We start from the raw sequence: 14,738 nt of genomic DNA, 5'->3' as shown, positions 1-14,738 counted from the left end.
GATGACAGTTTTTACTGCCGTTAAAGTTTAGTGACATCATGTCTGCTGATTTGGGCTCTGCGAAAAGAACTCACGTGTGGTTTGGGCATCTTGTAGTTTGCACACTTTACTGTTGCGTTGTTGTTGTTTTGGTGTGGGTACTGATATTGACTAGCCATATGTGTTGGTATTGACTGATACACCTGCTGAACCTATTGGTAGTCACCCAAGTAATTCTTTGATCCGGAGGCCAGATTTGATTCTGCCTGTCAACCTTGCCTGTAGTAGACCCTTCTTCGGAAATGTCGACCAGGCTAGTTGACAACATTTTATTTCTGTCAGCATTACCCATATTTGGTTGTTTGCCAGATGGTTTGCTTATAGAAAGTCTGGTGTATGTATTTAGAATGCAGAGAGAATAAAAGCTCAGTTAATCTTAGATGGTTGACATGTGTGTGTAGTGTGAACGCACATTACTAATACGCACATACATTTTAGATCTACGTAATCCATAATGCCTTTTATTACCTCAAACAAGTAGTGGTATAGCTGGGTGCCCAATTTTATAAGCTGTTGCGCAGAAAATACTGCTTAGCAAATGTCTTTGTAAAACAAAAAATGAGTGGGGCACAAGTTACAACAGTGCAAACCTTATGGAATTTTGGCTGGTAAATAGTTTCTGTTTAGCAAGATTTTTGCTGGCTTGTCTCTAAAAATGTTACCACCAAACTCTGTGGACCAGTCAAAAAGCTGATGGACCAGTTAAATGACATGCCTAACTGGCTAGTCATTGAAAAGTTAAGGGTAATCCCTGCTATTCTTTCCCAACCCTCTCTTTCACCGATTGTACCTCTGCCAAAATACATGAATGCAAAAAAGCAACGACGAGTTTAGGAGGGCAAGCGTTTCCCACACAACGGACTCCTACAAATTAGTCCAGGGCTGATCCCCCAAGGCTTGGAGGGGGAACTCTCTCCTCTGGACTCGGACAACGTTGATCGAAGTCATTCATGAGTTTGACAGTTGTGGGAAAGTTGGCCTGGATGTGGAAGGTATTTCCCTTTGACCCTGACAGCTTGACTGTGGGGTAATCCTTGCTGAATTGAACGGAATGTCGCTGGGAAAACTATGCTGGGTATGGTACTACCACAGCTTGGGTTTTTGGTACTGGAACAATTCAATATAAGAGGTAAAAATTTGCTGTAAATTGATAAAGTAGCCGCCTAAATTTATCAGTTATTTGATGTGAATAAATAATGGTGTAGTAGACCTACATGGGGCATGAAAATGTTTTTTAGTTCTTGAAGGGGCAGTCTAATTTTTTCTCAAATCAAGTGCAACCAGTTCGAAGAAGGGGCACTGATCAAGGACACCCAGTTACCGGCAGGGGCACTCAATAAGCGGAAGGTGCAGCCCTGTTAGAGGAAGGGGCAGCCAGGTCAGAGGAAGGGGAAGTCCGGTTAGAGGAAGGGGCAGCCCGGTTAGAGAAAGGGGCACTGATCAAGGGCACCCGGTTAGAGCAAGGGGCACCAACTACATTCCCCCTGTTGGTTCTGTAAGGCTTCTTCAATGTCTGAATAGTGATCATGTTCATATTGTCGTGACCATGATTAAATGCAAGGTCTTCATGTCTCCATGTTGACATGACCAATTTTCCAAGGCTGGCCGATCGTTATGTAGTGCATATGCAGAGTCATTTATTACTGGTAGGTGACCGTGAACATGTAGGTCAGAGCATAAGTAAGTCAATTAGCTTGCCCCAGTGCTGTGGATTTTAATATTTCTCTCTCAAAAAGAGAACAAAGAATTATGCGTTTAATTTTGTCTATTGGAATCACTGAGGAAAGATGGTCGTTTATTTACATAGCGTATATGAGCATGAAATTGTTGCAGAGTTTGTTGAATGGGCCATATTTTTGACCGCGTGAGGGCGCTCTCAATCACTTCCGGGGTATATTCATTCATACGCAAAACAGTTTTTAAAGATTGGAACACATTATAACCACAGACATCTAATCCATCACAGACAATAAGACTTTAAAAGGAGCCGTTATAATCCACCTCTAAAGCAAATTGAAACTACGGCGCAACAAAAGTGACAGAACGCCTATTAATTTGTGCAGGGCGAATCGCGTGTACCCCCGGAAGTGATCAAAATACTATTTATAGCGCCCCCGCGCGGTCAAAAATAAGGGGCATTGGTAAAAGCTTACTTGTTATGTTTGTGTAATAATAATAACAACAACTGCATTTATAATGTAATACTAGCGCTGAACACCTTTTAATGATGAATGCCTTTTAAAAGAACAAAAATAAAATTACAATTACATATTTGCTGAACTGAACTTTGCTGTGAATCACAAAGTGCGCATGTGGTTTTATCGAAAAGTTCTTTCCTTGTTATTTGATCAGGATCAGGAATACCTGAGTCAATTTTGGCAAAAGTTCCGACAATACCTTCTGTTTTGTGTGGAAAAATTGTCACTTTCTTCCTCGAGATTTTATAATACTTATTTTTGTTGTACTCCAAAAAATCTTTTGCATTTAATTTAATTTACAAATTATACGGAAACCAGATAAATCAAAAAAGTTTCCAATACTGAAACCTCGCCCTTACAAAATTCCATTTGGTAATAAAATCTGAAATCATACCTGACAACAAAAATAACTTTCTACACAGCTTGTTCAACTCGCGGCATTTTTAAAAATACTCATGTGTCAAAGTTTTCACACAATCTGACGAACTCATCTTATCACGTAACAATAAAGAACATGACAAGATGGAGAAAAATGAGGCTGGAGTGGAAATTTAGTCCCGACATCCGAAACTGTCTGGGCAGACTTTCTATTTGGTCTGGCCGATCTTTTAACCTGTGGATGTAATCAGTTGCACAACATGTAGATATAACACCCTTTCGCTGTCAGGTATACCTTCCCTTTAAAGGGAAGGTACACTATTGGTAATTGTCAAAGACCAGTGTTCTCACTTGCCGTATCTCAACGTATGCATAAAATAACAAGCCTGTGAAAATTTGAGCTCATTGGTCATCAAAATTGGGAGAAAATAATGAAAGACAACCTTGTTGGACGAATTTGTGTGCTCTCAGATAGGAATAAAAGACTTCTAGCTAGAAGTCTTTTAATATTTTAGTGAGAAATTACCTCTTTTTCAAAAACTACGTTACTTCAGAGGGAGTCGTTTCCCACAATGTTTTATACTATCAACAGCTCTCCTAAGCTAGTTACCAAGTCAGTTTTTAAGTTAATATTTGTTTTGAGTAATTACCAAACGTATACCTTCCCTTTAAATGTATCATACATGGTTGGTAGAGTATTCCATGGTATTAACAAACTTTGGAAATTTGGGCTTAATCCGTCGTGTGAGTTGAGAGAAGATAGTGAAAAGCCATTCACAATTTTCAGTGGTCCCAATATTTACCATAATTATCCCGTTAGAGATTGTCCTACAAACTGTATTCCTATTGTCAGTTTCACTATTGCTCTCAGCAACAACAAAAAAGGCAAAAAGATGGCCAGTTATATTATAAGAGGTTGAAGTGGTTCTCTTGGTCCATGCTTGGACCAACTGCATAAATAACTGCAGTCCCCTCCCCTCTTATGATCTTCAACCAGTGAGTTGAATAGAAGACCTTGGGACCTTGGGGTTTTGAGTCAATGACCTTATCCTCGCCAGTTCTGGAAGAGATTCCAAAACAAAAACACTTCTCTGGAAAGAGGCTTTGTCACCTGGCCCTGCTTTTGTTGTTATTGTATTAAAATGTGCCCCCCCCCCCCCCGAAACATTTAATAAGTGCTCCTGATGTTTGTTATAGGCATAAAACCCTGAACAATTCTGAGGTGGTTTTTCGTTGAAGGGTATTCTTCTTTGTATTTGTCTCACTGTCACCAAAACATTGCTGGAAGAAAAGGTAGCGTCGGAAATGCAAAGATGTTTCTCTGAAAAGAGTTTATGGTGATCTAAATAAATAGTGTGGTTTTTTCCTTGGCCTTTGATTTGTGTGAATGTTTTACATTTGACATTTTCTCTGAGAAGAGTTTTGTTGATCTAAACAATTAATAGTGTGGTTTTTTGCATTATTGGCCTTTGATTTGTGTGAATGTTAAATGTTTGTTTTTATAACTACTGCGTGATACCGTCCTGACCTGAACATTTAGGTTTGAGGTGGGATTCGTTTAGAAATATTTTAATTAAAATCAACAATGTAAGACCATAGTGTTGTTATTGCTGGCTAGTCATTGAAAAAGTTAAGGGCTAACCCTGAAACTTTATTAGCAGTTCATTCCTCATTTTACAAATTAGAAATCAACTGGACCAATTTGTGATATAAAATGGTTCCCTTTTACAGGATTTGAACAAAGTTTAACTTTAAGCACCTAAACCGATCTGGGTTTTTCCTTTTAGCTGAAAGTGCATTTTCACTGACCTTGGCTTTCTGTACACACCAGGACCTTGTACACAAATAACCCACACCTTGTGAATAACATACGCCCACACAATAAACCCAATTGAAACCCTTTCTACCTGGGCTTTCTTTTACAAAAGGGGTACCACAAGCCAAGGTTCTCTCAGTGCCGAGGTGTCCGCCCACTGGATGCCAAGGTTTCTGAATCTCATGCTCAGACGGAATTGAATCGGGTTACTGGGTTTCACAATACTTTGAGAGTTGTTTGGGAGTAGAGCATGGCCCACTTTCATAGAGCTGTTAAGCAGAAAATTCTGCTGAGCAAATTTCTTTGTTTGCTAAGCAAGAAATGAATGGGTTACCAGTTGCAGCAATATCTGGATGCCAAGGTTTCCGAATCTCATTGATTTAATAATAATAATAATAAAAAAGGTAATATTTCTTCATTATGATAGCCAGTCAATGAATTAGATGCCTGTTTATCGATTGGCACAAACTGCTGTAAGAAAATAAAAAACATTCAGCACATCGTATCGACCCCTAGCCTTAATAAAACAGCCTGTCCATGCTGGCTGTTCATGAGCATAGACACTTAAAATAACAACATTGCTGCAAGGAGCTGCGTGTGTATTGTATACTAAAAAAGAATTATGCCAAACCCTACCGTCTAAAAATAACCTCTTTCAATAATGCTCGAACACCAAAAAAATAGTAGCTCATTTGGAGAATGGATTTGTGTTTGCGATTGTGTGAAGAATTGTTAGAAATGTCTGGCGGCTTTGGAGGATTATAAATCGTGTTGCGAACTTGACAGCAATCACTGTAGAATTTCTGATTCATGTTGGACATTTTTTCTGACTGTTATTTATGACCTACACCAGTATTAAAGGGTCCGTTGGTTTTCTGAATTAGAATTTCATCTTTTGGTTGCAAAATTCAGGCAATTGGCGTGGCGTGTCATGGCCAAGCGGTTAAGAGCATCAGATTCAAGCTGTGGTGTTTGATCAGCAGGGTGTGGGTTCGGATCCCAGTTGTGACACTTGCTACTTAAAATTGGGGAAGTAGTGCTTTCTGCTCTACCAGCCAGGCTTCGAATTGATGATAGCCAAGCCTTCATCCGTATGGACTGTGAAAGGGGTAACCCTGTTTCAGCACTAGGAGTAGGTGGCAGCGTCGTCTGGAAAAAAATAATTGTAGCCCACACCTTGAAATGGCCTTCAGGCCTTGTGTGTCTGGCGACTTGCATAAATTTTTTTTTTTTTTAAAGTGTTACTTTGTTGTATATTAGCAACCATACATGTACATTAGCCTCAATACATCGTGTTTACAAACCAGCTGTCAGTTTTGTTTCTGTTTAATGTGAAGATGATATCAGAAAGTCTGGTAAAAAACACGGCTGACATTTTAGCTGGTACTACTAATTGGCAACGGTAACCCAACCTGGTTTTTAATCAATGCGCAGTATTGACTATAGTCTTAAACATGGAACCTTAGCTCGGTGTGTTAAACAAGTGTGCGCTCAATTGGGAAAGAAATATTGACAACAACAACAAAATACCAGGGGGAAAGAATGAGGGGGGAAATTAAATATTCCTCTCACTCATATAAGTGCCCCTAATCAGAGGAACATTGCTATGCCCACCTGCCAGTGGTCCTCATTTGGTGTATCACAAAATGTTGATTCGCAAATGAATTTTTTTACACATGGCTGCTAAAATGCTAACCATATTCGAGTGAGCATTTGTGCCCAGCTACGTTTTGTGCTTTTAAAAAGCATCTCTTTAAAGACAGTGGACACTATTGGTAATTGTCAAAGACCGTCTTCTCACTTGGTGTATCTCAACATATGCATAAAATAACAAACCTGTGAAAATTTGAGCTCAATCGGTCGTCGAGTTTGCGAGATAATAATGAAAGAAAAAACTCACACAAAGTTGTGTGCTTTTTAATGCTTGATTTCGAGACCTCAAATTCTAAACTTGAGGTCTCGAAATCAAATTCGTGAAAAATTACTTCTTTCTCGAAAACTACGTTGATTCAGAGGGAGCTGTTTCTCACTTGTTTTATACCAGCAACTTCTCCCCATTACTCGTAATCAATAAAGGTTTTATGATGATAATTATTTTGAGTAATTACCAATAGTGTCCACTGCCTTTAACACAAGGCCCTGGTTGAATATCAGCCATTTAACATCCGAATAGGGTCTTGACTTGGGTTACTGATGTTATTTCTTGGGAGAGTAACATTACGAGGCTCAGCTTGAGTTCGGCGGAGTTAATATCTAGGTCTGGGTAAATGAGAACATGATTAAATTGTGCCAGAGACGGGAGAGGGGCATGTTCAGTTTAGGCCAAATAAAATAAAAACATGTTTGGTTTCCCCGCCTGCTTCCGTTTTAGAGGCCGCCTCTTTTTTTGTTTTTTTTTCTAGTCTCGTACTTTTAATGATAAATTTTGTCATTAAAAAAGGAAACATTTTTACAATCTTAGACAAACAATTTTTTCATTTGTTTTTTTAAAACCCAGCCGGTTGTCTTAAAAAAAGGGCAGCCATAAAAAAAAAACTTAAAAAAAACTTCCTTCCTTTTTTTCAAAAAGGCAGGCGCTAAACATGTTTTTTTTTGGGGGGGTGGCCTTAATTGAATGTTTTGGACATTATGGGAATTATGGACGGCGAGGATGCATAGACATGATCTTGAAAGAAGCCAGAAGCCATCAACCCTTTTCACATGAAAGCAAGTTAGCAGGGGTCCCTTGCTTAATTTGAGCATGGTTGTGAAATTTTTCAAATTGCTTTTCATGTGAAAGGACAAAGTCTGTTGTGAAATGTCAAACTTTCCTCATGTCTCGACAGCATCAACATGATTGTCCTGTCACACAAGGTGCATTTTTGTGAAATTTCACAACCATGATAAAATAAAGCAAGAGACCCATGCTTAATTGCTGTCGTGTGAAAAGGGCTATATAGTCATTGCAGAAGCTGCGTGATTTTGACAGCTTCGTACAGTAGGGAGGAAGCAGTGCATGTTTATCTTGATCCTCTTTCATAGAGCTGCTTACCTCAAGTTTATCCCGTCACTTCGTAGAAAAGCTCTGAATCTATCTGGTGGTAATCCCACCCTCATTCTTGATCCATTGACGAAAGAATTAACAAGATTATCCAGCATTTGTAGGATTACTATTCAAATTCTGTACTGTAGCTTGTACCTTTATCCGTAGATCTACGAAATTATCTTTAAAAAAAAAATATATAAAAAAAAACGCACCTAAAACGCCCAGGCTCCTAGGTGCTTGTCACTTTATGGATGATTTGTAACGGTCAGGTTTTTGGTAAAACACAAAGCCACGGTTAGGTTCTTGCAGCTGAATAATAAAATAATGACCCATTCAAACTTCACAGTCATGCTGATGCTTCAAACTACATCAATTCTTCAATAGTCAATTGCAATGTTAGGGCTCTCCATGTTTTGGTTTTTTATTTATTTTTTAGCCGTCACAGATCTAGGCCACTATTTTGGAAAGTTCATCTAGAATCAGTGCCCAATATTACCTGCTTTAAGTAGTAAATATTGCTTAGAAATTTTCTGCTAAACAAAAAATATGCAGGAGCAATAACAGATTGTTGGTACAACTCCCACTCGAATTGTCTTTGTTCAACCATTTAAAATTTACCGATTCAGTTTTCTTTTTTTCTTTTATTTTGATGTTTAATCAAAATTCAGTTAACCACACATCCACACAATAAATCTGTTCTTGTCTATGAAACCCATCCGCAAAGGACCTCTTGAACTATCGATCGATCACAGCTTCACAAAACGAAGTTTCTTTGTCAAAATCCAGGTGTCTTTCCTTCAGGAAAATGACACTGGCGCTGTCATAGATAGTCAATTTGTTGCTGCCGGCTTCACAGAAAGAAAAGTTGATTTTTTTTTTTAAAGAGATGTATTGCGTAAAACATTATGTTGTCAGAATTGACACCTGGAAATTGCTCAAAGGCATCAAAGGACAATTACGGTCTTTTTATTTTGTGATGAAATTTTTAGGAGAAGTGCATGGAAGGTAATTGCAATATTCATCATTATGGAATAAATGGTTAATGGTGGGAGACTGCAAGAAACCTGTTCACCTGTTCTTGCAGGCAAAGTGTATAAGTTATGCTTTGAATTATTCAGATGGATGCCATGATTTTCTTCCTACTTTTGTCTGATTCAGGATTTTTTTTTTGCCCTTGGAAAAATCTGAAAAATTATGATTCATAGCATAGCATAAAAAGTCTATTAAAATAAAAGTCTTCATCGTGTGTGAAAATATTTTTAAAGGTTTTTTCCCCCACTTATTTCTTGTGACTTCAATGACCAATTGAGCTAAAACTTTCACAGGTTGGTGGTTTCCTGTATATGTTTGGTAACACATACAGTGTGGATACTGGTCTTTAGCAAATACCAACGCTACCCATTCATGTGCTTTAAGGTGCTTCTTGTAAAACGTTCTCCTCTTCTTATTTCTACAGAAGGAAAATGCTGACGGGGCTCCGCCGGCCAAGCCGGAGAAACCAGAGAAACTTATGGCAGACAACACTCCGTCACCGGACGAGGCACAGACATCAGTGGTAAGTGGCTCTCAGAACAGACTAGACACGCGCAAAACAAAAATATGCGCACCATTTGTAGCGAAACCGGAAATGACCACATCGAATTGGTGTGGCTGATCCACCTTTGCAGACATGCCAACTAGTACGTTTTTCCCACACTTAGTACGGGTTTTTGTTCAAAATACATACTTTGTACGGGTTTAAAAAATAACAAAATTGGTTTTGAGCAGCGCCAACTTTGCGTTTACACTTGTATTTCGAATCCACTTTACTGGATCTGATCTACAAGTTGCCTGATTCAACCCTCCTCGAGAGGGAGATTAAAATTGGCATATCTTGAACCGGCAATTTTGACACTAGCAGTTAATCCACATTGCCAAAATTGATCTAGATCTTTCTTGATCTAGTGTAAACGGGGTCCAAGGGGAGACCCAGGCCCCGCCTTCTGTTTATCTCAATGACACCCCTGACATTTTGGTAAGTGGCAAAGCTTGTTACCCTTGGTGGTAAGGTCACCTCAATTAGAAAATATAATACTCCAAGGGACCATTTCAAGGGCCATTTAGGATGCAGTGACAGGGTCCGAAATAAATCTATAAAGGGTCTGTATACGTTTGGTAATCACCCTTAAAATGAATTACCATAAACACATTTGGCAGCTTTTGATAGTACTATAAATCATTTTTAGTTAAAGGCAGTGGACACTATTGGTAATTGTCAAAGACTAGCCTTCACAGTTGGTGTATCTCAACATATGCATAAAATAACAAACCTGTGAAAATTTGAGCTCAATCGGTCATCGAATTTGCGAGATAATAATGAAAGAAAAAACACCCCTGTCACACGAAGTTGTGTGCATTTAGATGGTTGATTTCGAGACCTCAAGTTCTAAACCTGAGGTCTCGAAATCAAATTCGTGGAAAATTACTTTTTTCTCGAAAACTATGGCACTTCAGGGGGAGCCGTTTCTCTCAATGTTTTATACCATCAACCTCTCCCCATTACTCGTCACCAAGAAAGGTTTTATGCTAATAATTATTTTGAATAATTACCAATAGTGTCCACTGCCTTTAATTTCACTTCGAAGTATTGAGGTTTTATTCACCAAAATTTGAATCTGTGAATCACAGGGTTACTGGCCTGACAGTAAAATCATTAGCCTTGGTCCTCCTGTCCAGTGTAAAGTTCAAGCCCTGCACTAGTGGTTGTTTGCGTCCAAAAGAACTCAGTAACGAAAGGGCGAAGCCTGGTTCATTTATCCTGCAAATGCGAATGCGATATGAATGTTGATGTCACACATCTGGAAAACAAAACTTGGAACCGTGTTCAATTCCTGCAAAACATTTGCTGCAAAAACAGCCATGTGGCGATGAAACTCACTTCGCATTTGCATTCAGTATAAACCGAGCTTGACACAGCCTGAAATCCTTGAGCTAATTGAGTGTGTTTTATTGCCATTTGTTTCTGCAGCAATCAGATGGTAATGCCAGCTTCTTAAGAGCAGCAAGAGCTGGCAACCTAGAGAAGGTCTTGGACTACTTGAAGGGCAGCACAGACATCAACACCAGTAATGCGGTAAGTACACATGGAGTTTCATCTTGGAAAGGGCATGGCCATTTTGAAAAGGGCATTTCCATTGGACAATCTTAATATGAACTTAAATTCATGCAGGCTCATACAATTTTTTAATTCATTAAGGGTGTTGGGGTGTTGCATGTCATGGCCTAGCAGTTAAGAGCACTGGACTCGAGCTGGTGTTTCTGATCAGCAGAGTAGGGGTTCGAGTTCCAGTTGTGTTTTTTTTTTTAGGGAGAATAACTAGCATTGCCCTGGAACTCCCATATCAAATTGAGCAGAGGATAAAAGTTCAAGAACCAATGAATAATTTAGGCTACTGTTAAAAGATGTAAGACTTCTGAGTATTTTGTGTGCATTTTGGAATGTTTAGCATTTAACACTGTATGTATGGCATAGTTTACTGGGGTGGTTGCAGCAACTGACAAGTGTTATAGCCCCCTCTGTTGCCAGGCTCTCACCTCATTACAATATTCCCAGTCACACCCAATGAATGGTTTACTTCCCCTCATTTCATTGGTTCATTCAGTGACCCTTCTACCTCATGAGGTAATCAATCTACTCTATGCTTGCAAAGAACAGGACTGGAATGTTCCATTCTGTTTAATAGGGGTGAAAGGATATTAATATGTGCAGGTTGTCTTTGCCAGCAGTGCAATGTACAGTAGTATGCAAATTAACTTTGATTGTTCCATTGCATTTGTGGAGGGGTGGAAAACATAACAAGTGACATAAAATGTGTTGCTCTACACTAATATCCTAATAGATTAAAGGGTTGTATGTTATTTTATTGTAAGGAACGAATATGGACAATAATGAAAATGTTTTGGTTTAAAGGGAGGGTTGTGCGTTTGGTAAACGCTCAAAAATAATTATTGGCCCTAAAATAAGTACTTGGTAAAGAGGACTGGTTGATACTAAAAAACATTATTGGAAATGGTACCTTAAAGTATTGTAGTTTTAGAAGAAGAGGATATTTTTTACCCTAACAAATAAAATCAAATGTGAATCCTTGAAGCCTTTCACTGCAGTTGTAAACATAATTATGGAAAAGTTTAATCCATAAAAAGTGAAACTTATATTTAGGTTTTAAGTTTCAAGGCTGAAACATAAATACAGTAAACAGAGAAAAGCACTTAAAAGACTAACTTAATGGATGTAGTGTAAATAAAACATGCCTTCTGGACATTGTACGTAGAATGCAGGCATGAGACAAATGCATTTGCGAAAACATATTCGGGCCGACTCTTCGTTTTCTTAAAATTTTGAAATAATAATTTTTTTTTTTCTAAATTGAAATCCAAAGCGTACAAGTTTTCTTTTCTCAACACAGTACTTTAATAATGTGGGTGAAAACCCTTAACCAACAATCGTGAAACTGCCAACTTTCCTTGGTTCTGCAGAAAGTTCCTGAAAATAAAACAAATCTTTCAATGTTCTAATGAACAAGAAGAAAATCTCTGTGAATTTTTGAACTTTGTCCCTAGTAAGTTGAATGTAAATATCTCCCTGATTGTGCAAGATGAAAACATCATCAGCTCTGTAATATTTTTGTCAGATACATATTATGTAGCATAAATCAAATTAGACACGCATCACAAAGCTACAATTTCACTTCTTTTTGCAAAAATTAGCATTAATTTTCAGTTTTTGTTTGTATATTACTTTTTCTAAACTCAGTAGAGAATTTAATATTGATCAAACATTTTGTGCAAAGCTTGTAAACGATAATTTTCGGCAGCGTTTTTTTCTTCTTCAAATATGCCAGGGGTCCTAAATTGTGAACTCACCTGTACCCTTATTTGTGCAAAGTAGAACCCAAGTTTTCCTTCAACGATCCATTTCCTGTCAGAAACAATCTGTCCTTAGATTGTTTCTTTTAAACAGAATAATGAGATTTCCTTCTGGTAGCCACTTCAGTTCCTTCGGGGACAGAGACACTTTTTTTATTATTGAAAAACCTGGTCAGCTAATTTGAAACGAGATCAGTGACAGAAATTATCGCAATTAGGTCTGGATGATGCCAGAGGAAGTCTTTAATGGAGGGGGTTGTACAAAGTAGGCGCAATTAAGGGTGTGTTTGTTGGGGGGGGGGGTAGGTTAGGGGGGAGGTTTTGGGGAAGTGATCCATTTTTTGAGGGCTGCTAAAAATTGTTTGATCATCACCATGAGCATGCAGTTTCTGAACTCGCTGCTATGTAGGAAATGAAATCATGTAAAGGCGCTTACAAGTAATTGTGAAGGTTAGCTTCAAATGTTTCTTCCTCCATTCTTTCAAATTAATGGAAGAAGACAAATGCCTACAACACAACTATGTTCTATTCACTCGATGCAAAGTCAAGTTCCAAAAAACAGGGACTTTGGATTGCCTTAAGTTAATAATAAAAAAAAATGTTTTTACTATTTCGGAAGAGAACGGCATCACATGATCTTTGCTGAAGTTTTTTTCTTTCCGAAGTGGACAAATTTTAATTGAAAAATTTAATTTTTTTTTAACACCCCTTCTCCCGTGCTTTTCAGAAGGATTTGTGTAACACTGTTAAATGCACGTCATCATATGTGGGAGCTATGTTTTATAAAGCTGCTATGTTGCAACATGGAGGTATAATAAACCTCCCACAGTTGATTTCAAAGTATTGTCAAGTTTTCAAAGCACATGTATTATAGTGTCAAGTAGCTGAACCTTGAGGTTGGGTCCTGATTTTGTTATCGGTAATTATAAAAACTGAGACATGTCAAATAACCAAAATCAATTATATGATAAACCGAACAAATTATAAAGTTAAAATAGCATTCCTGTTAAACAGGTTTTTTTTGTAGCTCAAGTAGCTGTAGGCACTTGAGTACCACAAGGATCACGCAGCTCAATTCAAGTCAAGCAATGTACACGAACTCACAAAATAAACGAGAGAGCTCTAATTGATGGTCATAACGTAATCATCGACCCTTACGCCTGGCCAGTAGAAACGCATCAATACCCTCAGCGACCGCCTCCGGTGTGAAACGGCAGAGAGAGAGAGAGCAATCCAGAGTGAAAGCGTGCCGATTAATTAAAATAAATGTAGACCGTTTGTAAAGAGACGTGACAAAAAAAGTGCACGCTGACAAATTTATAATTTTGTGAAGTGATGGACTGGGGCTGAATTTCCATGAAGCTGCTGAGCAGGAATGGTGCTTAGTAACATAGTGCTTAGCAAATTTCTTTGCTAAACATTTAGTGGGGCACCAGTCACAACAATGTAAACTTCATGGAATGTTGGTTGGTAATCTGTTTCTGCTAAGCAAGATATTTCTGTGCATAGCAAGTTATTTTGCCTTCAGACTTTATGAAATTGGGCACATGGATCAATTTCATAAAAAAAATAGCTGGGGACAAGTTATAAACACTAAACATTACAAAGTATTTTATTTTAGGTGAACTTTGTAGTCCATTTACCTCAGATTCTGAGGGAACAATGTATGTCCACGGCTCGATCTCTCAAAGCACTAAGATTCTTCTTAAGACGAGCTGTCAATATCACCATGGTGATCAATATCACCATGGTGGTTGGTGACATCACACTTAGCAATTAACATTGATACCCATCTTTAAGATCAATCGTAGCGCTTTGTGAAATCGAGCCCAGATGTGGCTACAGGAAAAGGAGCTCAAATGTTTGCTGAACGTGAAGCGCTTTTGTGTAGTTTTTAAAACAAAATTGTCAGATTTCCTGAAAAGCGCAAGAGTTTTTTTTATTAGATCTACTTAAGCACATTTCATTTCAATCTATTACTCCTCACTTAAAGGAGAACTGACAATCGAGTTGTGTATTGTTTGTATAAAAATGTTTCAAACATTGAACAAAAGCAATCACAATACAAACATTTTTACAAACATTTGTGTCAAACCGTATGCGCGTATACATGCGTACATCAATGAAGCACGGAGCATTCTCGGTTTGATTTCTACGGCACACATGCTTACAGACGCAATATTGTAGGGCAGGTATTTGAACGGTGACAACATATGCAATGCAGTCTATTGGTCAACTGAAAAAGACGAAACCGTCGGGCTGAGGCCAGCACTTTTAGTGTTGGGCCAGTAAAATCACGATTGGACAAGCTTATTTTTACTGGCCCAATGCTTCAAGGTGCTGGCCTCAGGTTTGTAGTGTAGTAAACATTTCAATC

At 38.3% G+C, this 14,738-nt stretch overlaps 1 protein-coding gene across 27 annotated transcripts in view; it reads left to right on the top strand.

The window, feature by feature from the left end:
* The window catches only part of LOC117303882 (ankyrin-2-like), a 123,361-nt gene that overhangs the window by 14,133 nt on the left and 94,490 nt on the right, over positions 1-14,738 (top strand). For all 27 annotated transcript variants that reach the window (XM_033788314.1, XM_033788300.1, XM_033788290.1 and 24 more), the window contains exons 2-3: positions 8,913-9,011; positions 10,464-10,568. In XM_033788314.1, coding sequence (XP_033644205.1) covers positions 8,913-9,011; positions 10,464-10,568 — 204 coding nt within the window. The remainder of the gene's footprint in view (positions 1-8,912; positions 9,012-10,463; positions 10,569-14,738) is intronic.

Source organism: Asterias rubens, chromosome 20 (genome assembly GCF_902459465.1).
Source record: "Asterias rubens chromosome 20, eAstRub1.3, whole genome shotgun sequence".
Lineage (NCBI taxonomy): Eukaryota > Metazoa > Echinodermata > Asteroidea > Forcipulatida > Asteriidae > Asterias > Asterias rubens.
This window is presented reverse-complemented; position numbering and strand designations above follow the sequence as displayed.